The sequence below is a fragment of the Melanerpes formicivorus genome, unplaced genomic scaffold, assembly GCF_026170545.1.
Source record: "Melanerpes formicivorus ecotype bairdi unplaced genomic scaffold, bMelFor1.0.p_v2 SCAF_75, whole genome shotgun sequence".
Lineage (NCBI taxonomy): Eukaryota > Metazoa > Chordata > Aves > Piciformes > Picidae > Melanerpes > Melanerpes formicivorus.
Genome location: NW_027142427.1, coordinates 338,152 through 365,355, shown reverse-complemented (window position 1 = coordinate 365,355; position 27,204 = coordinate 338,152). Strand labels below are relative to the sequence as shown.

The 27,204-nt window shown below is 46.1% G+C and overlaps 1 protein-coding gene across 1 annotated transcript; it reads left to right on the top strand.

Annotated features, from left to right (window-relative positions):
- Positions 1–208: 208 nt before the first annotated feature.
- Positions 209–27,204, top strand: STIL (STIL centriolar assembly protein). The gene is made up of 16 exons (XM_068163818.1): positions 209–280; positions 1,383–1,490; positions 1,814–1,929; positions 2,039–2,226; positions 3,792–4,039; positions 4,754–4,837; positions 4,960–5,046; positions 8,207–8,354; positions 10,294–10,403; positions 11,234–11,348; positions 12,371–13,402; positions 15,357–15,522; positions 17,239–17,464; positions 20,589–20,781; positions 22,112–22,365; positions 25,932–27,204. The coding sequence occupies exons 1-16, from the start codon at positions 249–251 to the stop codon at positions 26,758–26,760; spliced, it is 3,936 nt and encodes a 1,311-aa protein (XP_068019919.1). The 5' UTR covers positions 209–248; the 3' UTR covers positions 26,761–27,204.

Sequence of the window (27,204 nt, the reverse complement as noted above, 5' to 3'; positions counted from 1 at the left end):
GTTGTCGGTGGTAGAAGGCGCGGGAGCGGGGCGGGACGCGTCCTGCCGCGGGGGGAGGCTAGGCAAGGCCGTTCCCGTACCTCCCTGCGGGGAGCGCGGCAGCAGTCAGGCCTTAGGGGAGGGGGTGTCGCTAGTCGCTACCTGAGGGGACGCTGGCTGAGGTGGTGTGAGCAGCCCCCGCATCTGAACGCTGCTCCACGCCGGTGACCCGCCGCAGAGAAGAGGGAGCAGTGCTGCAGCCGCCCTTCATGGACCCTCTCTTACGCGGCCCAGACCTGAGGTACCAACTCCACTTGGAGAAACCGCTCTAGGAGCGTCCGCCATAGCCTTCCCTGCGACCGAGACCCCCGATACCGCCTCCAGCCTGTGGGACCCAAGCTGGGCCCCATGCCGCTCTGCGAGTGCGACTGGCTATAATGAGTTGTGGAGGTGTATTTCAGATCCCTGCTTGCTAAATCGTACTGTAAACAACGGGGGCTTTAAAATGGGTTTGCTTATTGCAAGCCTAAATTTGGGGCTTGCTTTGGGGGGCATTTGGCTTTTAACGGGAATGAACTAACTCGCTTTAACCGCGAGAGGTGGGTGAGTTGTTTAAAGACCTGCCTTAACACCAGAGAAAGTTATTTGCTGGGATTTGAAGGAAGTACAGAGAAAAGCGTCCTGGCAAAGTTTGATACTTCAAATGACTGCAATAGAAGTTCTTGTTTATTTGTTTAAAAGCGTTGCAATATTTGTGAACTGTCAAATGTTTTGCATTTTGCTTAATGTACTTAGTTTAGGCACCTTAAAAATCACACCAAGCAACGAAACCTGCTTCTGTAAATAAGTTTGTGCTTACATACTACTTTCTTTAGGCCCCTTTGAAGTCTGATTGCAAATACTGCAGTATATCGTTTGACTTAAGCCAAGGCTTGCTTTCAGAAGCCCTCAAAGCTTAAGTGGATTGAATGCTGGCTTTAAGAGCTGACTAAAACTGGGCGTTTGGAAGCTCCTCTAATGTTAAGTTTGCTAAACCAAGAGTTTCTATGTGCCATGGGAGCGTTTAATAACTGGTAGCCTTTTCCTTCCCTACGATATATCCAGAGCACCTTTTTCTTGTGCTCTACCTGCGAGCTTGTATTTTGGCCTACACATCTTCCAAGGTTACACGAAGGAAGTGTCAGGTGGAAAACAGAAGTTTTGTGTTGACTTTGTGCTTCATATCCTTGACAACTTCGTAAGAGAAAGTTTCTGCTTCGTTGGCCTGGACTTGAAACAACAAAAGCACCAACAGCTTATGAATCCTATTTGTTGTTTTTCCTAGTGTTGCTTGTTTGTTCCTTCTTCTAAATGTGCTGAGTTTAATCCATTCTAATTTCTTTTCTCTGTGATCTTCCTCCCAGATTTGCTACTGAGAGGATGGTGCCTTTCAGTTTCCCTCTGTCAAAGCGTGCACTTTGGGACCCAGTCCCCATGGGTGATGTCATTGGCTCGCATGTTACCTACTACAGGTAGGAAATTACTCTCCAAAGAAAGAGATGATTTTTTTTTTCCTCATCTTCCTATTTATTCTCCATAGGAAGAAGTGTTTCCTTTATGATGTTTGCTTGAACTAGTGAAGCCACCTCTTAAGGTGATTTTATAGAGCATTCTGTGGAGCTGCTCCAGTTAAAATAATGCCTTTCCTGAATATGAATACTTGGGATGATGCACAGAACGGGAGCTAAAATTGGTTTGATGCTCTATACAGTGTTGTTAATTCTTACCTTTGTATCATTTAGGGCTTTGGGTTGTTTCAAAATTTAGTTCTTAAACTTCTTTGACTTTTTTTCAGAAACCCAAAGTTGTCCCTGTTGGAGAAAACCTTGCGACTTGCCTATCGCCATGCCAAGCAGAATGAAAAGAGGCTGTTGTCCTGTTTCTTGCTTGGGACTCTTGCAGTAGACAAAGGTAACTTTAAACATCAGGCAGACAGACAACATTGGTTGGTTAAGCCATGATCAAGGAGCCTGAGTTGTTGCTCTTGGACTCTAACTTACTTTCTTTATCTGTTTTAAAGATGGGGAAGGCATAACGCTAACAATAGACCGCTTTGATCCTGGTCGAGAAGTTGCTGCTGGATCAGGCAAAATTCCAACTGCATCTCTTCCTGGAGACTTTTTGATTCCATGTACAGTTAATGCTTGGGGACTTTCTTCAGATAGCATTGTAGTGCACAGTGCTGAAGACATCAGCTTGGCTTTCACGGTAGGCAGATCTATGCAACTTTGGGGTCTCTTAGTAAACTGTCTTCTAGGCAGGAAACTGGACTATGTGTGAGGCTTGATTTCCATAGAATCAATAAGGTTGGAAGAGACCTCAAAGATGATCAAGTCCAACCTGTCACCCAAGACCTCATGACTACTAAACCGTGGCACCAAGTGCCACATCCAGTCCTCTCTTGAACACCTCCAGGGATGGCGACACCGCCACCTCCCTGGGCAGCACATTCCAACAGCTAACAACTCTCTCTGTGAAGAACTTTCTCCTCATCTCCAGCCTAAACCTCCCCTGGTGCAGCATGAGACTGTGTCCTCTTGTTCTGGCGCTGGTTGTCTGGGAGAAGAGACCAACCCCCACCTGTCTACAACCACCCTTCAGGTAGTTGTAGACAGCAATAAGGTCTCCCCTGAGCCTCCTCTTCTCCAGGCTAAGCAATCCCAGCTTCTTCAGCCTCTCCTCACAGGGCTGTGCTCCAAACCCCTCACCAGCTTTACTGCTCTTCTCTGAACATGCTCAAGAGTCTCAATGTCCTTCTTAAACTGAGGGCCTCAGAACTGGACACAGTACTCAAGATGTGGCTTAACCAATGCAGAGTACAGGGGCACAATGACTTCAATGCTCCTGCTGGCCACACTATTGCTGATGCAGGCCAGGATGCCACTGGCCTTCTTGATCACCTGGGCACACTGCTGGCTCATGTTCCAGCCATCTATTTCAGTCACAGCTTTGCTGTGATTGAAGGCAAGACTGTTTAGTTGTTTGTGAAATGAGCTGCTCCAGTGTCATTGAAAAGTTTATCCAACTGTTAAATTCAGTTAGTCTTCACAGGTGTTTAGGGTTCACATGCTCTTTAATCTTGGTCTAAAATCTTCCTCACCAAAGCTTTTCCTCTGGTCTGACCACCAAAACCAGCCAGAAAACTGATTGCAGCAAACTTGTTTAAACCAGAAAAAACATCTTTTAAATGTATCATGAGTGAGTTGCAGCAGTTGTGCAAGTGTTGATCAAGTATTGCTAGGCAACTAACTGACTTGCAGGAAAGCATGTGTGTAGGTTCGTAGTCATATCTGTAATGTGTGCCTGTGGCTTCTGTGCTCTGTCTAGGTGTATCATCTAGTGAATACACTTCTGTTCCTGTAAACATTTGCCTGTGGATGTTGTGTGTATCTTCTGTTACAAGCAATGCTTACTTTCCATCTAAAATATTTCATGACAATACATGTAGATGTTAAAATACAAATGTCTTGAATGCAAGTAAGAAAACTTTGCCAGATCACCTTGAGCCTTCCAGCTATACAATTTAAGTGACCCCAAGGTCTTTTAATGCATCATGAAACAATGCTAAGGTATAGATAGCTTGATTTCAAGTGTATTTCACATTGTTCATTATATTCAGTATAGCCATGAACTTTGGAGACCTGGGTTAACACCTTTTAATGCTGTCTCCTGCTATAATGAATGATTTCAGCTGTCAGTGCAATACATCATGGCAGTCCTACAAAGAAAACTTGGAGTATGTAACTTTTTTTTCCTCTTTTCCCTGCTTCTAGGGTCTGCAGCACAGTCTGTGCAGTAAAGAATCCCTGGATCTTTCTAAACTGCTCACTGTTAGAGCTCACATTGTTTTCACAGAAAACCTGGATAATCTGCATTTTAATTTTCACTGGGCTTCTATTACCTTAGCAAACATCTTGGAATACACCCCTGTGAAGTCTGTCCCAATTATTCCCACAGCCCTAGCAAGAAATTTGAACAGCCCTATGAACATTGCACAAGTCCAAGGAACGTATAAGTGTGGGTGAGTAAAGGGTGATGCCAAAGCTGTCAAGCTTGGCTGGTAGTTTATTGCAATGCTTTCCAGCAAAGTAAAAACAGTTTCTGGGATTTGACAGAAGTAAAGAAGCAGGAAATGGAGTGGGACAGGAATCTGAACTAGTTCAGTGGGAGTTCTTGCTTTTGACTTCAATGGAACAATCTTCTCACTGGGGGCACACAGCTCTAGTTAACATAAGAAATATAAACAGCATCCAGCTTCATTACCAATGTCAGTGCTTGTCCCAGAATGAGAATCAGGTGAATGTGAACCCAGAGCTTTTTCTGTTAGTGCTTATAAGAAGCTATTCTGATTCATAATTGAGTTAGTAGGGTCAACTAAAGATAAGTCAGGGAAATACTTTGAAGCAACTAAATGCTGTTTTATTTGAAGAGAAACCTTGTGAGTGCCTCTCTAAAAGTTGCTTTTGAAACTGAACATGACTTGCACTTCTGGATTGGTTGTGAACATAATACTTAGTGCATTTTGTCCTTGATAATTCATGTGAAAAGCTGAGGAGTTGCTCTAAGTGTGGAGAGAGAATAGTTTGGGGTTTTCTCTACTTCTTTTTTTTTTCCCCCTGAACTCTTTTAGAGTATTTTCTAAAATTGCATTTGTGTCTTCAGGACTCTGTTTTGTTTTGTTTTCTGAAAGATTGCCTTCCAAAACACAAAACCCCCAACTTCTGCTCTCTTGCAGCTTCCTTACCATGGACCAGACACGAAAATTGCTTTTGCTGCTTGAGTCTGATCCCAAGGCATATGCTCTCCCGTTAGTTGGAGTGTAAGTGTTTGGCTCTGTTTGTACAGATTAGTGCACAGTGATTTGAGATGCATTTGAGGGATTACATAGTGAAAACTTGGTAACAGAACTGTGTCTAATTGGATATTTCTTCTCACTTCTAGCTGGCTGAGTGGAGTTACTCATATCTGTAGTCCTCAAGTGTGGGCCTGTTGCTTGCGATATTTATTCAGCTCTTCAGTTCAGGAAAGGCAAGTCACTTTTACCTATAAAACATAGAAGCTGCTGGCTGCCTAAAAATGTATTCCCTAGAAATGCATGGCAATATGGGTTCTGTTCAAAGATAGCTGAAGGAATTCTATGATTTATATGTTACATAAGAGGTAAGGCTTTTGTTCCTTTCGCTTTCGACTTCTGCTTCACGTTTGTTTCCTTGAGTGGAGTGTTGAAAAAGTTTGGCTTATACCTCAAAGACAGAGGAGGGTAAACATTAGTATCATTAAGGTCACTGCATTTAAGTTTAAAAAAAAGAAGCAGCAAGCAGGAAACAGTAGTTTAAACAGTGATGGAGTTTTGGTGTTGAAGTTTTCTTATGACTCTTTGTCTTTGACCTAAGCTTTAACCCTGGTTATACCTGACCAACCTACTGAGCATGCTGATTTGCAGCTAATACCTTCTTGTTTGACTTACTGCTAAACACCCTGGATTTATGGGTGTCTTTTTTTACATTGTTTTTTTTCATTGTGATAGTAGTAGATGATCATTTTTCATTCTCTGTCTTTTCACTTGTAACATATGCTAGGTTCCATTTGTATGGAAGCTCAGGTGCTCTTTAAGTAAATGAGACTTGGAGATATGCTTAAGAATTTCATCTGCTCCACCACACTTGCTTTTAAATTATGAAATAAACCCCCACATTTGGTGAACAGATGTCTGTAATTACAGGATAGGGTGGGGTTTTTTCCCCCCCCTTAACAATTTAAATATGCCCAAATACAGATAAGAGCCCAATTAGACTATTAGATAGACAAGTTAGATGCTTGACTCTCATTAACTTTCACTGATTCCATCTTTGAAGTGGATTAGGCAGATTCAATGAGCCATGCAAGCAGAATTAACCTCTGCAGACTAACTGCTTAATCTGTGCATCATACATTTTTTAACTCTTTAAGTTGTAAGAAGAGTTTAAAACTTGTTTGTGAATGCATTTTTTCGAGTGTCTCGTTCCTGCTGCTTTCTCAGCCACATAAAACATTCAAAGAGAACAACCCCAGTGTCCTCCCCAAACAACCCCATGCAGTGCTACAGGCTGGGGTCAGAGTGGCTGGAGAGCGGCCAGGCAGAGAGGGACCTGAGGGTGCAGGTTGATGGTAGGCTGAACATGAGCCTGCAGTGTGCCCAGGCAGCCAGGAGGGCCAATGGCATCCTGGCCTGCATCAGGAACAGTGTGGCCAGCAGGAGCAGGGAGGTCATTCTGCCCCTCTACACTGCACTGGTTAGGCCACACCTCGAGTCCTGTGTCCAGTTCTGGGCCCCTCAGTTTAGGAAGGATGTTGACTTGCTGGAACGAGTCCAGAGAAGGGCAACAAAGCTGGTGAGGGGTTTGGAACACAAGCCCTATGAGGAGAGGCTGAGGGAGCTGGGGTTGCTTAGCCTGGAGAAGAGGAGACTCAGGGGTGACCTTATTGCTGTCTACAACTACCTGAAGGGGGGTTGTAGACAGGCAGATGTTGGTCTCTTCTCCCAGGCAGCCAGTACCAGGACAAGAGGATACAGTCTCAGGCTGCACCAGGGAAGGTTCAGGCTGGAGGTCAGGAGGAAGTTTGACACACAGAGAGTGATTGCCCATTGGAATGGGCTGCCCAGTGAGGTGGTGGAGTCACCATTGCTGGAGGTGTTCAGAAGGAGACTTGAAAGGGTGCTTGGTTGCATAGTTTAGTTGGTTGGGTGGTGTTGGATGATAGGTTGGACATGGTGATCTTGAAGGTCTCTTCCAACCTGGTTAATTCTATTCTATTCTATTTCAAGTGCTGTAAAACCAAATGGTTCTGAAAGTAGTAATACATTCCCCTAGAAATGTTTCATTCTCCTTCATCTCTTGTGTTAAATGTTGACTGTTGTTACTTGCTGTTCTCAGCCTATAGAACAAAAATCAGTGTGATTTTATTGGCAAAATATCTGTTTGCTAGTAAGCATCTTATTTTGATGTTTTGGTATAGCTGAAACACTGAGTGTCTTCATAATACACCTTCAGTTGAAGTATGAGACCAGGCTGGACAAGGCTCTGGCCAGCCTGATCTAGTGTGGGGTGTCCCTGCCCATGGCAGGGGGGTTGGAACTGGATGATCCTTGTGGTCCCTTCCAACCATGAATGATATTATGATACTATGAAATCACAATATCATATAGAATAGAATAAACCAGGTTGGAAGAGACCTTCAAGATCATCAAGTCCAACCTATCAACCAATCCAACCCACCTAAACAAGTAAACCATGGCACCAAGAACCCCATCAAGTCTCCTCCTGAACACCTCCAATGATGGTGACTCCACCACCTCCTCGGGCAGCCCATTCCAATGGGCAATCACTCTCTCTGTATAGAACTTCTTCCTAACCTCCAGCCTAAACCTCCCCTGTCGCAGCCTGAGACTGTGTCCTCTTGTTCTGGTACTGGGTGCCTGGGAGAAGAGACCAACCTCCGCCTGTCTACAACCTCCCTTCAGGTAGTTGTAGAGAGCAATAAGGTCACCCCTGAGCTTCCTCCTCTCCAGGCTAAGCAACCCCAGCTCCCTCAGCCTCTCCTCATAGGGCTTGTGTTCCAAACCCCTCACCAACTTTGCCCTTCTCTGGACACGTTCCAGCAAGTCAACCTCCTTCCTAAACTGAGGGCCCCAGAACTGGACACAGTACTCGAGGTGTGACCTAACCAGTGCAGTGTACAGGGGCAGAATGACCTCCTTGCTCCTGCTGGCCACACTGTTCCTGATGCAGGCCAGGATGCCATTGGCCCTCTTGGCCACCTGGGCACACTGCTGGCTCATGTTCAGCCTACCATCGACCAGCACCCTCAGGTCCCTCTCTGCCTGGCTGCTTTCCAGCCACTCTCTTCCATGCTATGATTGAAGTCTTCCAGGAATTCAGTTGATTGTATTAAGTGATCCTAAAAGTTTGAACTAGAGAATAGAAGGGTGATTCTCATTGCCCCATTTCTCTGCTTGGATTCTTGCATGTAACATCAGCCATAAGACTGTCTGCTCTGCCTGTAGCTCAGCACCACTCAATGCAGTGCTTCACCAGCTTCCTAAACTGTCTGATAGTTTGCTCAGCATATTGAAAACATATTCTTCCTCAATTTTTTTTTTAATATGTGTTGTGTGGTTTGTTTGTTGTTGGCTTTTTTCCTGTTTTAGAGTTTTTTCAGAATCTGGGAGTTTTCTTATCGTGCTTTATTCATTAACACACAAGGAACCAGAGTTCTATGAGTGCATTCCATGCAGTGGACAGAGTGAACTAGGGTTTCAGATCTTAACCTGCAGTGAAACAGTGCACCTCTACAAAGTAAGTGGCTTGATTTCCTCATGCATTGTGGTACTTCAAAATTTGGCTTTTGATGTCAGTTCTTAAGGGAGGAGTCACTAAATAATGTGACCCAAATGGAAATGCAGTGTTTGAAAACTGTGTAGCTCTATAAAGCTTCCTTTTTACAGTGATTACTGTAAATTCAGCTTCTCTCACATTGAGAGATGACCTCCAACATCAGCAACTGCTCCCTTTTCTGACAGCATTAAGAATCTCTCTTCTCAAAGTGTACTGTGCTGTGTTGTACTTGGTTAGTGCTGCTCCTTACTAGTGACATTTTGGCTTTATGAACAGAGATTCTGATTTCCTGTAGCATTTGCTAGTCTTCAGTATTATGTGCATGCAGGACTCCTCTACTAGCTACAGTGAGTGATGTACAGCAGTGCTTTCAAGAGAGCAAACTTAGGCACATGTGAAAGCTAGGTACTTGTGGTTTGCTTGATATGAACAAGTTATCTTGATGGTCTGAAGTCAACAGAATGAGGTTTAATAAGACAAAGTTCTGGATCCTGCACTTTGGTCACAACAACCCCAAGTAATGCCACAGGCTTGAAAGAGTGGCTGGCAAGCAGCCCAGTGGAAGAGGATCTGGTGATGCTGGTGGACAGCTGGCTGAACATGACCCAGCAGTGTGTACAGGTGGACAAGAAGGCAAACAGCATCCTGGCCAGTATCAAATCCAGTGTGTCCAGCAGGAGTAGGGAAGTGCTTGTGCCCTTGTACTCAGCCCTGGTGAGGCCACAGCGTAAGTACTCTGTTAGATTCTGGGCACCACAGTATAGAAAAGACGTTGAAATCCTGAAGTGTGTCTGGAGAAGAGCAATGAGGCTGGTGAGGGGCTTGGAGGGCAGGTGATACCAGGAGCAGCTGAGGGGTCTGGGGTTGTTCAGTCTGGAGAAGAGAAGGCTAAGGGGAGATCTTACTGCTCTCTACAACTGCCTGAAAGGAGATTATAGTGAGGCTGGTGTGTTGGTCTCTTCTCCCAGGTAACTAGTGATAGGGCTAGAGGAAATGGGTTTAAGTTGTGCCAGGAGAGGTTTAGACTGGACATTAGGAAAAAACTTCTTCACTGAGAGAGTGGTGATGTGTTGGAACAGGCTGCCCAGGGAGGTGTTTGAGAAGTGTGTAGATGTGGTGCTTCAGGACATGGTTTAGTGGTAGCTGGGTTACAGTTGGACTCAATGATCTTTTACAGGTCCTTTCTAGCCTTACTGATCTGCAGGTTTCTTGCTCTACTACAGTAACAAAGCAGGAGTAAATTTGTCTTAGTGCAGAGTAACTCTTTGAATGAATTTGGTGGTACAGTGTCTGGGAGGTAACTAGAAAAGTTTGAGGAAACCATAGTAAATCTCAGTTCCTTACCTGTTTCTTTTCTAGGCTTAGGCAAAACCTGAAGTTGTTAAATCTGTGTGATAAATGCTTCTATGCTTTGCAGGGCAGCAGCTAGGGTAGTGTCTCCCCTGTGCTGCTTACTCTTTCCAATTAAATTTCCCTGCTCCCACCTTTAGCCTAGGTACAGCATAGCTTTCTGAAGATCACCAGCCTCTTAACAGAGGCTCACTTCTGTTGCCTCCAGAACTTGCCCAGCTGTGGTGTGTGGAACAGTATTGGAACAGTTGCAGTTTCCTATGGTGGTGAAGGCTTGTGGAAGAGTATTTCAGCAGTTGCAGCAAGGAAGCATCTGCTCTTGGCTATAATTAGCCCAACTACTTTACAGAGAAGCAGGGGGAACAGTGTTAAACAGGAAGGGAAGTTGCCTGCCTCCTTGTACTGGTGAAAGAATTGAGAATTGAAAGTAGAGGAGAAGCAGCAAATAATCAGATACAAACATCCTTAAAAGTACTTCTTTGAGAATAGTACCTCAGTGATGAAAAGCTGAAAGTTTCATGCTTCACACACAGAGAACATTTCATTCCAGAATGTTGAACCTTCAGACAAGAGCCCTCTCCAGTTTGAGTTGAGTGCAGAGAGCCAAAATGCAGAAACAGAGTTCTTCAGCAGAGTTTGCAAGAAACTTCCTCTCAGAAGGTAAATCTTTCAGCTGTCATTTATGCATAAAACTGAAGTGCTCACCAGATGAAGACTTTTTTTGACCTCTGCTTTGCCACCTGTCAGGTTTGGCTGTGCATACAGTGACTTGTCACATTAAAATCTGTGTGTGTGCTTTTGCTTATTCATGGAGTTAATATTCTCCAAGCCAGGTGGTCAAGCTGACCGTATTCCAAGAGAATCAGCTCAAGGTCCACTTTTGATGCTGGTGGTTGTAATTTATACAGTGGATGTTCCTTTATTAAGCTTCCTTACTGATGGAGCTTAATTCACTATTTCAAGCTTTCTGTGAGATCTGCCCTTTGAAGCAAATCTCTAATTGAAATCTATTTAAGTTGGTAAAAATGACTTTTTCCAGCCCTGGAAAAAAAAGTCAGAAGGAAAGACCTGGATAGGTTGAAACAGGGTTTTGGGGTTTTTCTTAAGAGCTTGACTTACCCATCAAGTTTTTGTCTATACAATGGCTTTCACTGTCCTTTAAGCAGTGTTATAATCTTTACTGTAGCACTCCTTATCTTCGATACAAATCAGTGCTTTGCTGTTAGAATGTCACTTTGAAAGTGTGTATGTCTGAGGGATGTGGGGAAGGGAGTGTTTGTCTCCCGTTGCCCAAAAGCAGCCTTTGTATTTCCACTGCTTGATCTCAGTACTGTATGCTGGGTGAACTCCCCAGCTAGCCAGGGAGATGTACAGCAACTGCTGCTTGGAAAAAATGATGCTGATATTGCACTGCAGATGGCACAGTGAAAAGTGTGAGGATTCATGTTACTGCTGCCAGATCTGACAAGTTTGATTTATGTTGGTTTTAGTCCTTCCCTAGGCTGTTCACCCAGCAAGTTGTCAGCGAGCGATCACGACTCTGGTGTAGAAGATGAGGATTTATCCCCCAGACCAATTCCAAGTCCTCACCCAGTGAGTCAGCAGGTAATTAAGTAAATAATTGTTGTAGGCATCTCAGATGTGACCCTTAAAGCAGCAAAATTCATTGTAAGGGGACTGGAGGGTGTAAAGTTTCTGTCTCGGAGTACTAGCAGGAGGATAAAAAGAACTGAAGACACAAGCCAAGAGTCCCAGCTGCTGTTCTAGTTAACTTGCCTTTTTTTGCTAGGGTCATAGACACTGTAATTCCTGTATATGCTGGTATTTAGAGACAGAAACAGTAGGCTCTGCTTTGAGAAAGGAGAAAATTCTTCACTGAGAGAGTCATTAGTCATTGGAATGGGCTGCCTGGGGAGGTGGTAGAGTCCCCAACCCTCGAGGTGTTCAAGAGGAGATCGGACATGGCACTTGGCACCATGGTCTAGTCATGGGTCTGTGGTGACAGGTTGGACTTGATAATCCTTGAGTTCTCTTCCAACCTTGGTGATACTGTGATACTGAGAATCTTGCTAACTTTAAGTGGAAGAGCTGTGATATCTGAGGCAATGACAGAGGCAGCAAACTTTCTTGTGTATTGCTGGGTAAATGAAATCAAGCTCTGCCAGTCTTGTTTTTCACTGAAGTGTGTGGAAAATACTAAATAGCAGCCCTCATACAGCACAGGTCTTGAAGGATGTGGTAGTTGTGAATTATAAAACATCCTGTTGGGTCAAAGAATAATAAGGGGGAGACATGTAGTTCACTTCTTGAAGGGAAAAGACCCTCTCTGAAATGCACTCCAGGATGACATGGATTACTCAGTTGGTAGACACAGCTGTTATGCTGGATGTAAGCAATTTTGTCTTCTAAGAATGATGCCAGAAATGTTGCTGCTTTTTCTGTATCTGGCTTCTCCAGCCTTTAGAAAAGTACTCCATCTGTAGTTGAACCATGATCATATATTGATTTTGTAATTTTTTTTGTTGAATGAAAAGAACTTATGTGAAGTTCTGCATGTGAATTGCTTAAAAAAAAAACAACAGTATTTTAAGATTGTCTTAGACTTTCTTGTGTAATTGTCCCTTCAGGTTACCAAGATCATTCCATCAGTTCCTGAACTGTCACTTGTTTTGGATGGGAGTTTTGTAGAATCAGGACAATCATCTAAGCCTGTGGGGACTTCAAATGCTAAAAGTCTACCCTCAGCACTACATCAGCCTGTTAAAAAGACAGGGTGCTTGGGATCTGCATGCTATCCCACCCAGCACTCTGAAGACCAGCAAAACTTTTCTGCTAACGTGGGAGATCCCTCTTTGAGACAGTTGCCAGCTCTGACTTCAAGACCTTCCAGAGGAAAACAAGCTCTGCCACAGCAACAGATGCACTGTAAGAAAGCTTGCCCTCCATCAAGAAAAAGTTCTGGATCATCTTCTCCTTCAACCCCTTGTAGTGGGCCTTCTCCAGATACATCTGTGAATCACCCCAGAAAGTCATCAGAAAGGCTTGTGTTAAATCCTGATGGAGTCATGCAGCAGGGAGAGCCTCCAATTAGAAGAGCATCAACATCCGGTTCCAAGCAGCTTCCTGCTGTGACACAGCCAGTCCTCTACAACTCTGCTTTTTCACCACAGAGCTGCAAAAGACCACCAGAACTGCAGGGGCCAGTTCAAGTGCCACCTTGCTGTTCAGCCAATGCATGCAGCTGTCAGTTTCCTCCTTCCATCCAATACAATCTGATACATTCGTGGCAAGGGGTTGGTAAAATGAGCCCCAAACCCGGAACAGAAATCCAGTCAGAGATGGCTCAACAGAATCCATGCACATTGCTCCATCCAAATGTCATCTGCCCAAACATGTGCTGCAATCCAGGATGCACCACAAGCAGCCCTTTAAGCATGGGGTATCATGGGAAAATGGGGCACTATTCCCTGGACAACAGCTTACCACCTGGAGGAAGGCTGCTTTCAAGTGCCAGTCCGCAGTTCTGTGCAGCCCACTCGCCGTGCCTGCACGTGCCTGCTCCGAAAGCGGGATCAGATAATGGCATGATGGGGTTATCTCCAGATGCATACCGGGTTCTTACAGAGCAAGACAGACAACTCAAATTGCTCCAAGCTCAGGTCTGTGGAATTGGTAGCTTTCTCCTCTGCCCTCATGGTGATTATGCTCTGATAGTTCCCCTGCTGCAGGGATTAAATCAGCTGTCGTCTGTCCTTGGTGGAACAAGAAAGCCTGTCATAGCAGGTCCAGTTTAGGGGTGCAGGAAGCTCCTGGTTTAATTCTGCTCATTGGTGTTCTTTAAACAGCATCCTGGCCTGCATTAGGAATAGTGTGGCCAGCAGGAGCAGGGAAGTCATTCTGCCTCTGTACTCTGCATTGGTTAGGCCACACCTTGAGTCCTGTGTCCAGTTCTGTGCCCCTCAGTTTAGGAAAGACATCAAGACACTTGAACATGTCCAGAGAAGGGCAACAAGGCTGGGGAGAGGCCTTGAGCACAAGCCCTATGAGGAGAGGCTGAGGGAGCTGGGATTGTTTAGCCTGGAGAAGAGGAGGCTCAGGGGTGACCTCATTGCTCTCTACAACTACCTGAAGGGAGGTTGTAGCCAGGAAGGGGTTGGTCTCTTCTCCCAGGCAACCAGCACCAGAACAAGAGGGCACAGTCTCAAGCTGCGCCAGGGGAAGTTTAGGCTGGATGTGAGGAGAAAGTTATTCTTGGAGGGAGTCATTGGTCATTGGCATGTGCTGCCCAGGGAGGTGGTGGAGTCACCATCCCTGGAGGTGTTCAAGAGGGGATTGGATGTGGCACTTGGTGCCCTGGTCTAGTCATGAGGTCTGTGGTGACAGGTTGGACTCAATGATCTTTGAGGTCTCTGTGATGCTGTAAAACAAATGAAGACTGTTTGACACCCAATGAGATTTTGGCATTTATTTTTACCAGATTTCCAGGATGTAAAGGTTTCCCTTTCAGCAGCTTGGTTTATAATGTAAATCACTCTGCCTTCTGTAGAATTTCCCCCCCATACATATATATATGCCTGTCTACATCAAACAAAACCAAACCACAATTGCATGGGCTGTAAACTTTGGAGTTATTTTAAGCATACAGGTGAAGCACAGAAGGTTCTCCTGTTGCTTTGCCTGCCTTCAAGCCTGCAGCTTCCTGAGCTGTTGAGTCTGTTGCTTAGAAAACTCCAGTTGTGTTTGCAGCAGACTGGCAGGATTCATCAGGTGTGTGTTGCTGTGCTGGAGAGTTTGACTCTGGCCACCTCACTGAGATCTGTTTTGATAGCTAGTTAAGCTTCTTCATAACAGCAATCTCCTGAGTTACTCTGTGGTCCCTGTATTTTGCAGGGTATGATTTGGAGCTGAAGAGGCAAGTGTAAATGGGGCTGCTGGTGATGGATTATAGGCATAGGCAAGCTGCTCACAATACATGTTTTCCCCACCTAAGCCAGAAAATTGCAACTGAAACGTGCTTTAGATGTAGCTGCTGTATGTAAAATCAAGGTCTCCAAGCAGGGGTTGGGGCACGAGGAAAGGAAATTCCTTGTTGCCTAAATGCAGCCTTCCTTATTATGGTATTTCTCCATGGAGCTGTGAACTAATTGGTGAACAGAGTGGATGCAAATACCAGAGTGAGGATTGCCTGGGCAGCCTTGACTTTAACATTGAAGTGCTTAGTTTTCCAATTAGCAAAGTTGGTTTAGCCTGGCGCAGGCACTGCTGGCAGAGAAACGCTTGGCTGGCAAGCCAGTAATAGGCTTTGTATGTGAATGAAAGGCACAGAGAATACTTCCAACAAGTGTAGTGCAAATAGGCTTTACTCAAGTTGTCTTGGTCTAGCTCTGCCAGCATGCTTAAAACCTCTCCTTTGCTAGCTCTGCCAGCATCAGAACTGATGTTTTGATTTACGCTGCACGCCCCGCTGGGAACTGGATGGGATTCAGACTTCTGTGGCAGAGCAGCCTGCTTTCAAATCCACATCTTAGTGGAGCCCAAGTTAGCAATTCACTTTTGCCTATTGCATTTTATATTTTACTGTAACACATTGTAACATCCTGGCTACTGTTACAGATCCAACGCTTACTGGAAGCCCAGGCTCGTCAGGCTTGTTCCTCTGAACCAGCTGCAGCCAGCCATGCTCTGCAGCCAGAGAAGCAAGCGGACCTTGTTTCTATGGAAACACAGTCCTCACCAGGCCCTCACACCAGGAAAAGTGTGAGTGTTGCTGTGAGCACAGGTAATGTTTTGGTCTTTTAAACACAGACTGGCATGGCTTTTTCCAGCTGTTTCTATGATTTGGTTGGGTGTGCAGGAAATGTTTTGCAGAGATGCTGTGCACGTGCAAACATGGTGTTCAAGAGGGGATTGGATGTGGCACTTGGTGCCATGGTTTAGTAGTCTTGAGGTGTTGGGTGACAGGTTGGACTTGATGATCTTTGAGGTCTTTTCCAACATTATTGATTCTATGCTCCTAGCTGCAAAACCCAACTGAGTTCCCTAGGTGCTATTTGGAAGTTTAGGCTGGAGCTACTTTTGCCTTTGGGCTGCAATGACAGTGATTGCTATCACCAGAAGAATTATTTTTTCCAGTAGCTTTAGCAAGGTCTTCTGTTTTAAACTGTGCCTTATTGAAAGAAAGGAAAAAAAATCCATCTTTTTTTTAATTAAGACATTATTTGGGAAATTAATGGCTTCTGTCCAAGGTGGGAGGTGATTCTCCCCCTCTACTCAGCTCTGCTGAGACCCCACCTGGAGTACTGCCTCCAGTTCTGGAGCCACTATGACAAGAGGGATATGGAGGTGCTGGAAGGTGTCCAGAGAAGGGCCACAAGGATGAGCAGAGGGCTGGAGCACCTCTCCTATGAGGACAGACTGAAGGAGTTGGGGCTGTTCAGTCTGCAGAAGAGAAGGCTCTGAGGTGACCTCATTGTGGCCTTCCAGTATCTGAAGGAGGCTACAGGAAGGCTGGGGAGGGACTTCTCAGGATCTCAGGTAATGATAGGACTAGGGGGAATGGAGTGAAGCTGGAGGTGGGGAGATTCAGGCTGGATTTGAGGAGGAAGTTCTTCACCATGAGAGTGGTGAAACCCTGGAATGGGTTGTCCAGGGAGGTGGTTGGGGCACCCTCCCTGGAGGTGTTTAAGCCCAGGCTGGATGAGGCTCTGTCCAGCCTGATCTAGTGTGGGGTGTCCCTGCCCATGGCAGGGGGGTTGGAACTAGCTGATCCTTGTGGTCCCTCCCAACCCTGACTGATACTATCCCATCTGGTGGTGTAGTAAATGTATCATTGATGGGGTTTGTAAGCTGTTTATTTACATGCATGGAGGGGACAGATTGTATTTGCTTTAATTTTAGCCAGTTAGGCAGCTGTGTCTGTAAAGTTACACATGAATGTATGGATTTCTGTTAAATCCATGGAAATACTGTGGTCAGTCTGAAGGAAAGTGGCTCAAGATTAAATGCTTTACATTGCTTTAATACAATCACTCATTTTTATTGAGTATGCTTGGGAATCAAACTAGGACCTGAATGATGCTTTGGCAGCTCCTAGCTGCTCTAAACCCTAATTCACTTTATGAATGGTGAGGGGAAAAAAAATGACTATAAGGACATGATTCCTGTAGCTTTACAAAGCCAAAGAGTCTCAGAAGATAAGCAACCAGCACCAGAACAAGAGGACACAGTCTCAAGCTGTGCCAGGGGAAGTTTAGGCTGGATGTTAGGAAGAAGTTCTTCACAGAGAGCGTGATTGGCCATTGGAATGTGCTGCCCAGGGAGGTGGTGGAGTCACCATCACTGGAGGTGTTTAGGAAGAGACTTGATGGGGTGCTTGGTGCCATGGTTTAGTTGATTAGATGGTGTTGCATGATAGGTTGGACTTGATAATCTCAAAGGTCTGGTCTATTCTATTCTATTCTTTCCTTAAATGAGTAAATCTCTTATTCTCTTCTAGGTGCTAGCTTATTTTGGAACACAGCCTCGGGTAAACAAGATGACTCCATACCACAAGGGAAAAAAGAGGATGAAGAGATTTCTAAGGAAGACATAAGCATTTCAATTAATGCTGGGCAAGACACAAGTAATACAAGTATTGCTTCTTCCTTAAAGGTGGTTGACATGCCCAGCTTTGTAGACAGTGTCCATCTGGTGGAAGAAGGAACTAATCAGAACACTCTCCAGTAAGTAACCAGCAAAACCTTGTTTTCACACAATCAGCTGAACTGCCTTTCATAAGTTACTGCTTTCAGAGGTATTTTCAGGAGTTACAAATATTCACCAGGCTTCAGTTGCTGCCTAGGTGCCCTTCTTTGTGTTGGAGTTATAGGTGTACAGCTCACCAGAACACAGTTGCCTTTGGAGCTGGCATTTATCAGCCATGCATGTTTAGTTGGCCTACCTGTAGCAGCAGCTGATGGCAAAAGCCTTGCACTCAGTATCTGAAGGGGGCCTACAGGAAGGCTGGGGAAGGACTTCTCAGGATCTCAGGTAGTGATAGGACTAGGGGGAATGGAATGAAGTTGGAGGTGGGGAGGAAGTTCTTCACCATGAGAGTGGTGAAGCGCTGGAATGGGTTGTCCAGGGAGGTGGTTGGGGTGTCATCCCTGGAGGTGTTTAAGACCAGGCTGGACGAGGCTCTGGCCAGCCTGATCTAGTGTGGGGTGTCCCTGCCCATGGCACTGGGGTTGGAGTTAGATGATCCTTGTGGTCCCTTCCAACCCTGACTGATACTATGATACTATGAAAGCAAGGGCAGTGCTGGCAGCATTCCTGTTCTTGCCTTAAATCCTAAGGGGCAATGGCAATGCTGCTGTAGTCAGCTGCTTGCCTGCAGTGGCATTTCCCTGTCAGCATTCAGAGCCCTTTCAGTTCTGAGGGGCTCTGGATGTGGGGTTTAAGATTAAGACCCTTCCCACATTTCTCTGTCTTTCGCAGCTGATCACCTCGTGTGTAACGAATGCAGCTACCAAGTTCACTGCTGTTCATGTTCTTCTTTTTAATATCAGACTCTTCCTAGTGTTAATGACTAAGCTCAGACTAATTTGGGGAGCACATTTTTAGATGGTTTTTATTACCTACACAGCTGTTATTTTTATACAGAGCCTAGCTCAACAGTTTAGCACTTCCCACGATGTAAGGTTTCCAAAATATAAAGCAACAAAGGAGAGGGGATATCCTCCTAGGGAATTTAGAGGTCTAAAATAATCATCTTGGGGGAATATGATGATAATTAAGCTGTAACTTAAGCATTCAGAGCCCTTGGTGGAAGCACCATCTGCAAACACACTGCTGCCCCAAATGTTACTGATTCAAATCAGTCTTCTGAACGTGGCATTGGCAGAGATGCCATCTGAAGGTTCTCGTCAGCTTAGAGTCATAAACGTGTCAAATAGCTGTGTTAAGCATCTTAGAGTGAGAATGCAGAGCACCACCCAGCTCCCTTGAAGGAGGAGGGGAACATTTTTGGGAAGGATGAATAATTGCTGCTGCAAGAGTAACTGATAACCTACATTGACTATCTAGTATGTCACGTGATTTAAATCTTATCGCTTTCAACCCAGGCAATTGATCAGTGGAGTTCTGAAATTCTCTTATCTTACACTTGTCTCCTGAGGAGGAACAGGGAGGGGGAGGAGGGTCACGTAAGGATCTCCTCAGGGTGATAGTACTATTGATATGTCTGGTCTGAGAAGGTTTATGCGCTGCATACATCCGCTGGCTGAAGGGGATGCTGAGCATCGCATCGTAGCTCAGTCTAGGGTATTTACCCTTTTTATCTGGAAACTTCAAGGTAGATTATGGCTCCTCTTTCACATCTGTAATGGTTAGCCCCTGACAACATCTGATAATGAGAAATATTTCAGCTAGGTTTTTATTCTGGGTGCGTGATCCTCGGCGTGTGCTGTGTGTGTTTGTGCGCTTCCAACAGTATCTCTGAGAAGTTTTTACAGCATTCTAAAGGAATCTTATCAGTTACTCACCTTAGTAAACATGGCTTGCTGAATAAGGCATGTTTCAGAGCACGTGGAAGCTATTCCTAAAGGCTTCTGAGTGCCTGCAAAGATGCTGAACATGCAAGATGAGCTCCCAATTTAAGAGCTCTAATTTAATCTGCTTTAGGGTTAAGTTCATAGTATCAGTCAGGGTTGGAAGGGACCACAAGGATCAGCTAGTTCCAACCCCCGTGCCATGGGCAGGGACACCCCACACTACATCAGGCTGGCCAGAACCTCATCCAGCCTGGGCTTAAACACCTCCAGGAATGGGGCCTCAACCACCTCCCTGGACAACCCATTCCAGGGCTTCACCACTCTCATGGTGAAGAACCTCCTCCTCACATCCAGCCTGAATCTCCCCACCTCCAGCTTCATTCCATTCCCCCTAGTCCTATCACTACCTGAGAGCCTGAGAAGTCCCTTCCCAGCCTTCTTGTAGCCCCCTTCAGATACTGGAAGGCCACAATTAGGTCACCTCAGAGCCTTCTCTTCTCCAGACTGAACAGCCCCAACTCCTTCAGTCTGTCCTCATAGGAGAGGTGCTCCAGCCCTTTGATCATCCTTGTGACCTTTATCTGGACACCTTCCAGCACGTCCATATCCCTCTTGTAATAGGGGCTCCAGAACTGGAGGCAGTACTCCAGGTGGGGTCTCAGCAGAGCTGAGCAGAGGGGGAGGATCACCTCCCTTGACCTGCTGGCCACACTTCTCTTGATGCAGCCCAGGATCTGATTGGCTTTCTGGGCTGCAAGTGCACACTGAGAGCTCATGTTGAGCTTCTCGTCCACCAGCACCCCCAAGTCTCTCTCCTCAGGGCTACTTTCCAGCCAGTCACTGCCCAGCCTGGATTTGTGCCTGGGATTGCCTCGACCCAGATGCAGGACCCTGCACTTGCTCTTGTTGAACCTCCTGAGGTTGGCTTGTGCCCACCTCTCCAGCCTGTCAAAGTCCCTCTGGATGGCCTCCCTTCCCTCCAGCCTGTCTGCTGCACCACACAGTTGCAGAGTGTCATTGAGTGTGGAGTAGTGCAGAGAAGCCATTTTTCAAGTCATCTTTTTCAAAAACTAGAGAGGCTGTTGTAGTTTCACTCTGTGGGGTACATTTCCTCAGTCCTCAAAGGACTTCTGTAAGAAAATGACTGCAGGAACACAGCACTGGGCTCAAGCAGCAGACAAACAAACATTAGGATCGGCTTCCAGCACTTAACATTTCTTCTTCCAGTGTTCATGAAAAGATCAGGTGCATGTGGTGATACTGGTACGTTTTCTGTTCCAAGGCAATACCTAGCTGTCTGGGTGTTCTCTTTCAGAAATGGAAACGTTTCCCAAGCTCTTGTTCGCAGCTCATCCTTGGAGGAAAGCATTGGCGTGTCTTTGCAGAAAGAGCCAACAGAGGGAGCCGGCAGCCATGAGGCGGTAACAAGCGAGCGCAGCTCGGAGCCACCCGCCTCGCTGCTTCCTCGGCGTCCATCAGAGGAGCAGAAGCTTTATCAGGACTTACTGGTAATTGATTCAAATGTTATATTCTGGGCTGAATGCAACACCCAGAAGAGCACACTGCTGAAGCTCTGGTGTGGTGTTGGAGTGAATGAAAATTGCACACAGTTTTCAAGTTCACATTGTGCCCTACAGAAAAGTTCCAAGCTTCTGGTGGGTTTTATGTTGGGGTTTTCTTGTGGTTGTTTTGTGGAGGGTTTGGGGTGGGAGTTTGTTTGGTGGTTGGTGTTGAGTGCTGTTTATTTTGTTGTTGAGGGTTTTGGGGGTTTTTTTAGGGTTGTTTAGGGGGGTAGGGTTGTTTAAGGTTTAAGTGGTTACTCTGTACTTCATTTTTCCATGCATCCATGGAGTGCTGTTTCAGAAATAATAATTCTTTAGTTCAGAGAGAATGCCAGTTGATAACTACCCAAATTAGTGCCCTTTAAAATACCACACCATTTTACCTTCAAGTCCCTTAAAGGGCAGGCTCTTCAGCATTGAAGAGTCTCTGTGTGTGATGTGTTTAAATTTAAGACAGGCTTGCAGAAAGCCTGAAGTATAAAATACTCCAGTGTTTGAGTACATTGCTGTGACTCTGTGGTTAGAATGGAATAGAATTAACCAGGCTGGAAAAGACCATCGAGATCATCAAGTCCAACCTATCACCCAACACCATCTACTCAACTAAACCATGGCACCAAGCACCCCATCCAGTCTCTTCCTAAACACCTCCAGTGATAGTGACTCCACCACCTCCCTGGGCAGCACATTCCAATGGCAAATCTCTCTTGCTGGGAAGAACTTCTTCCTAACTCCAACCTAAACTTCCCCTGGCACAGCTTGAGACTGTGTCCTCTTGTTCAGGTGCTGGTTGCCTGAGAGAAGAGGCCAATCCCCACCTGGCTACAGCCTCCCTTCAGGTAGTTGTAGAGAGCAATACATATTTGCATCTGAACTGAACCTGAATTTGGCTTCTCTGCCAGAATAAGTTTGTTAACCTGTCTAGCTGCATAACAAAAGTAAGAATTTGGGGGCTTGATAACTCCTGCCTCTGATGATCATAGTATCAGTCAGGGTTGGAAGGGACCACAAGGATCATCTAGTTCCAACGCCCCTGCCATGGGCAGGGACACCCCACACTAGATCAGCCTGGTCTTAAACACCTCCAGGGACTGAGCCCCAACCACCTCCCTGGACAACCCATTCCAGTGCTTCACCACTCTAATAGTGAAGAACCTCCTCCTCACATCCAGCCTGAATTTGCCCACCTCCAGCTTCATTCCATTCCCCCTAGTCCTACCACTACCTGATGATGTTTTTCTCCATGTGGTCTCTCCCCTGCTTCCTTTTTCTGCAGGGCCAAGTAAACCACCTCTTGAAGTCTTCAGAAGAGCAAGACCACTTGCCTGTAAAATCAGGATTTTGTAATGATGATGGTCCTAATCATCAGGCTACTGAAGATACAACAGAAATGGCTTCAGGGACTGACATGGCAGTGGTGGATAAAGAGAGTGTGATTAGTGCTACGCTCAAACAGCTGAAAAGTCTGGGAGTGACCATTGACTCACCTGGCAAGGTGAAGAAAAATACACACAAAGTGGAGAATGCCAGGTAAAATGCTGCTTGTTTTGAGTAGCAAGTTGTAGATCCAACCAAATATGAGGGCTGGTTCAGTGAGCAAAGAGAAGGGACTGTGTTCATTGCCACTGGGGATTTGTTTGGCAACTTGATCCACACGTCTTACAAAGATGAAGCACTGGCTCAGCACTGTGTCTATTTCAGATAGGTCTGAGAGCTCTGCTAGCAAAACTGGGATTGTTTAAATATGATAGTAGTATCTTCACAGTATCACTAAGGTTGGAAGAGACCTCAAAGATCATAGAGTCCAACCTGGCACCACAGACCTCATGACTAAACCATGGCACCAAGTGCCACATCCAATCTCCTCTTGAACACCTCCAGGGATGGTGACTCCACCACCTCCCTGGGCAGCACATTCCAATGACGAACAACGCACTCGGTGAAGAACTTTCTCCTCACCTTGAGTCTAAACGTCCCCTGGCACAGCTTGAGACTGTGTCCCCTTGTTCTGGTGCTGGTTGCCTGGGAGAAGAGACCAACCCCTTCAGGTAGTTGTAGACAGCAATGAGGTCTCCCCTGAGCCTCCTCTTCTCCAGGCTAAACAATCCCAGCTCCCTCAGCCTCTCCTCATAGGGCTTGTGCTCAAGGCCTCTCCCCAGCCTTGTTGCCCTTCTCTGGACACGTTCAAGTGCTTCGATGTCCTTCTTAAACTGAGGGGCCCAGAACTGGACACAGGACTCAAGGTGTGGCCTAACCAATGCAGAGTCCAGGGGCACAATGACTTCCCTGCTCCTGCTGGCCACACTATTCCTAATGCAGGCCAGGATGCCATTGGCCCTGTTGGCCACCTGGGCACACTGCTGGCTCATATTCTGGCAGCTGTCAATCAGCACCCTCAGGTCCCCCTCTATCTGGGAGCTCTCCAGCCACTCCGACCCCAGCCTGTAGCTCTGCATGGGATTGCTGTGGCCAAAGTGCAACACTCAGCACTTGGACTTGTTAAATGCCATCCCATTGGATTCTGCCCATCTGCCCAGTCGGTCGAGGTCCCTCTTGAGTTGTTAGAGCATCTGGTGATTCTTAGAGTATTGTGTGTGCAGTAGCACACAGCTCTCTAGAATAGTAACAAAGCTTCTTGAGTAACTTCAATCCTTTGGGCTATGGCAAGGTATTCCAGAGAAGCACTGGACTTGGGAGGCTGAATGTTAAGCAGCTGTGTATTTTGTCACTGCTTCTTAACCCTCGTTTTGCAGTTCACCATGACATTGTTGTCATGGCTTTGATATTTAGTCAGAAGTGGTGTTGTCTCAATCACTTGTTACTGTGAGTGTTTTTTTGACCTGAAGCAGGGAGATGGCAGTGGCTGGGGAGGGAAATGGCCTCAATGAAACAGAAGGAGCAGGAGTAATTTCCACAGAAGGTCTTTGAGGCACAGGAATTTACTGATGCAGGATGACCACCTGGAACAGCTTTGCTTTCATTCATATTGTCCTTGACTCTAGTATATAACTGTTAGGTAAACAAAAAAAGCCCTAATCATCTCCTAATGAATCTTTTCTTCAGCCATGTATCAGAGGCTGTTTCCAGTCATGTACTTTCTAAGTTCTCTTCTCTCTCTCTCACTTGAATTTCATCAGACATTTTTGTGGAATCTCTAGGCTGCCTTCCTGGCTGAAGGGTCTGCCAGTGCTCATTTAATGCCAGTAATAGGCTAATAAGTGAGCCCATAAGACAAAACTGGAATGCTTGGTGAGCAGAGTGGAATTCTTCCTTCTGCCACTTTCATGACTGATAAAAATTCTGAGAGGAGGACTGCATCTCAGCAGAGGACACAACAGTGCAGCTTTACAATGGAAGCAGTGGTTGTTCATCTGAGCCAGGAGTTTTTACTCTCCCTAATCAAGCTTCAGAATGTCTGCTCAGGGAAACAGGAAGATTTTAAACTCTCCACATGAGGACTTTGGGTTTATGAACTAGTATATGACACACACTGAATGCAGTGGTTTATAACTCCTGCCAGTGTACCATAGCTTGTTCTTTCCATCTTTAAGTACCAAATGTATACAAGAAACTGGTGCACCAAGCAACAGAATAAATGAGCATTTCTCTTGCTGAAGGATGTCTTCAAAATCTAGAACCTTGCAGGCTTCTAGGAACAGATACTCTGTCAGTTTCTGGAAAAACCTTGGAATTGGTATGCATTGGGAAAGAGATGTTCATGGTTGCTGTCACTGGGCTTGTACCCTCTATTTGGGTAGCAATTTTGGTTTGGATGGCATCCTCTTTAACATCTTCATTGATGATCTGGATGAGGGGGTCAAGTCAGTCATCAGCAAGTTTGAAGATGACACCAAGTTAGGAGCAGATGTTAGTCACTTAGAGGGTAGAAAGGCTCTGCAGAGGGACCTCGACAGACTGGACAGATGGGCAGAGTCCAATGGGATGGCATTTAACAAGTCCAAGTGCCGAGTGCTGCACTTTGGCTACGGCAATCCCATGCAGAGCTACAGGCTGGGGTCGGAGTGGCTGGAGAGCTCCCACACAGAGAGGGACCTGGGGGTGCTGATCGACAGCCACCTGAATATGAGCCAGCAGTGTGCCCAGGTGGCCAGGAGGGCCAATAGCATCCTGGCCTGCATTAGGAATAGTGTGGCCAGCAGGAGCAGGGAAGTCATTGTGCCCCTGGACTCTGCATTGGTTAGGCCACACCTTGAGTCCTGTGTCCAGTTCTGGGCCCCTCAGTTTAAGAAGGACATTGAGACTCTTGAATGTGTGCAGAGAAGGGCAACAAGGCTGGGGAGAGGCCTTGAGCACAAGCCCTATGAGGAGAGGCTGAGGGAGCTGGGATTGTTTAGCCTGGAGAAGAGGAGGCTCAGGGGTGACCTCATTGCCCTCTACAACTACCTGAAAGGTGGTTGTAGCTGGGAGGGGGTTGGTCTCTTCTCCCAGGCAACCAGCACCAGAACAAGGGGACACAGTCTCAAGCTGTGCCAGGGGAGGTTTAGAGTCGAGGTGAGGAGACAGTTCTTCACCGAGCGAGTCATTCATCAGTGGAATGTGCTGCCCAGGGAGGTGGTGGAGTCACCGTCCCTGGGGCTGTTCAAGAGGGAATTGGATGTGGCACTTGGTGCTATGGTCTAGTCATGGGGTCTGTGTTGATAGGTTGCACTTGACGATCTTTGAGGTCTCTTCCAACCTTAGTGATACTGTGATCTAGAGCCTTAGGATCAGAGGCATATAATGCTATGCTCACTGGTGAGGATAAACTAAGAGCTCAAACCATCTGCAAGACCAAAACCAGCTGTTGAAACCTGCTGGAGGCAGGTTCTTTTTCACACAAGGGTTGTGGTTAGTGTAGAATCGGAAGGGAACATCTCTAATGTGATGTTTGGGTACTGTGTTGGTGTGAGTAGCTGGAGAACCGCTTTCTAGTACCTGCAGAACGCCTGATCTGGGAGCTGGGCAGCCTGACTGAGTAGTGGCGCTCAGGAGGAAGGAGAAAATCTGTACAGCCAGCAAGATGAAATGAGCTGAGCGTATTGTGAAATGCACGCTTTTCCTGGAAGCCAAACTAACTTTCTGATGCTTTCTTTCAGCGTCTTAGCGTGCATAAATCCTGAAGCAGTGATTCCTGGGCTAAACTGTGTGTCCTTTGCCAACGTCAGCATGTGTGGCTTAACTCCCAACGTCGCTGACCTGAGCATGGAAGCAAACGCCATAGCTCTCAAGTATCTCAGCGAAAATCAGCTGTCCCGACTTTCCCTCAGTCGCTCAGGCCAAAAGCCTCCTGCAGATTTCTCTTTCCAAGACATCTTGCATACAAATATGGACAAGAGCATGGTGGGTCTTAGCTTAATTTCCCCAAGCAATATGTCTTTTGCAACCAAGAAGTACATGAAGCGACACGGGCTGATCCAGGGCGACGACAGTAGCGAAGATGAAGAGGAACTGCAGGTTCAGGATGGCAGTTCTGGCACTGTCAAGAGCAAAGGCTTGCTGGACAAAATCTGCACTCCTGTGCTGGATGGCTTCAACCCTTGGGCTGAACTATCCAAAAGAACTGATGGAAGACTTCCCATTCACCTAAAAAGTCACAGCAGAGAGCTGGCTACTAATGCCTCGCCACCAGAATCAAACAGCCCTGTGTTGAGGAATGTTACACAGGATTTTTTTCCTCCTAGACCAGATCAAGCAGATGAAAACTCAGTTCAAATTTTCAAGGCCTTAAAATCAAAACCTAAATTGTTACCTGGGAAGGTTGAATTCACTGAACAGCCTGGCAGGAAGGACAATGGAGATATTCAGGCCTTCCCTGGAAATCTGCATACTCCAACCCTTGAAACGTTAAACCAGTCAAACAGCATGAATTCTGTTGGCACTGTTCTTGATGTGAAACAGCTCAGGCAGTTGCCCAAGTTGTTCTGAACTTCTCCTGAGGTGGCTACCAACCACTGTTTCAAATCTGAGAGGGACCTCTCTGTAAGACCTCAGGAAACCAAGGATTAAGCAAGGGTTTGAAGAGGTCTCCCTGTTGCAGCAGTGTCAAACTCACAGACCTGAGTTTTCAGCCCAGGTTGGGGACAGCCACCTCTAAATGCCTGGCTGGGTCAGTGCTGATCAGCACTGGGCTGTGTGTGCACTTTTGTTTACAGTTAGGTCTGATTGTCAAACTGTCTGAAAGGTGAATCCTCTCGAGCCCAAGCTGTACTCTTAAAATGTCCTTTCAACAATGACACTGAAGTGTTCTTCTGGTGACTTTTAAACCACTGACTTTTAAGTGCTTGTGCCAGCTGTGAGCCATCAATACTGCACGTGGCAGAGCAGGGGTAACAGAGCTAAAGCACTGATTTATAGGAATTTGCTGAAATG

Excerpts from the sequence above, each read along its gene's own strand:
- STIL (XM_068163818.1), top strand. The coding sequence starts at position 249 with ATGGACCCTCTCTTACGCGGCCCAGACCTGAG. Across the intron at positions 2,227-3,791 it reads ACATCAGCTTGGCTTTCACG|GGTCTGCAGCACAGTCTGTG; the intron begins GTAGGCAGATCT and ends CCCTGCTTCTAG. Across the intron at positions 13,403-15,356 it reads TCAAATTGCTCCAAGCTCAG|ATCCAACGCTTACTGGAAGC; the intron begins GTCTGTGGAATT and ends CTACTGTTACAG.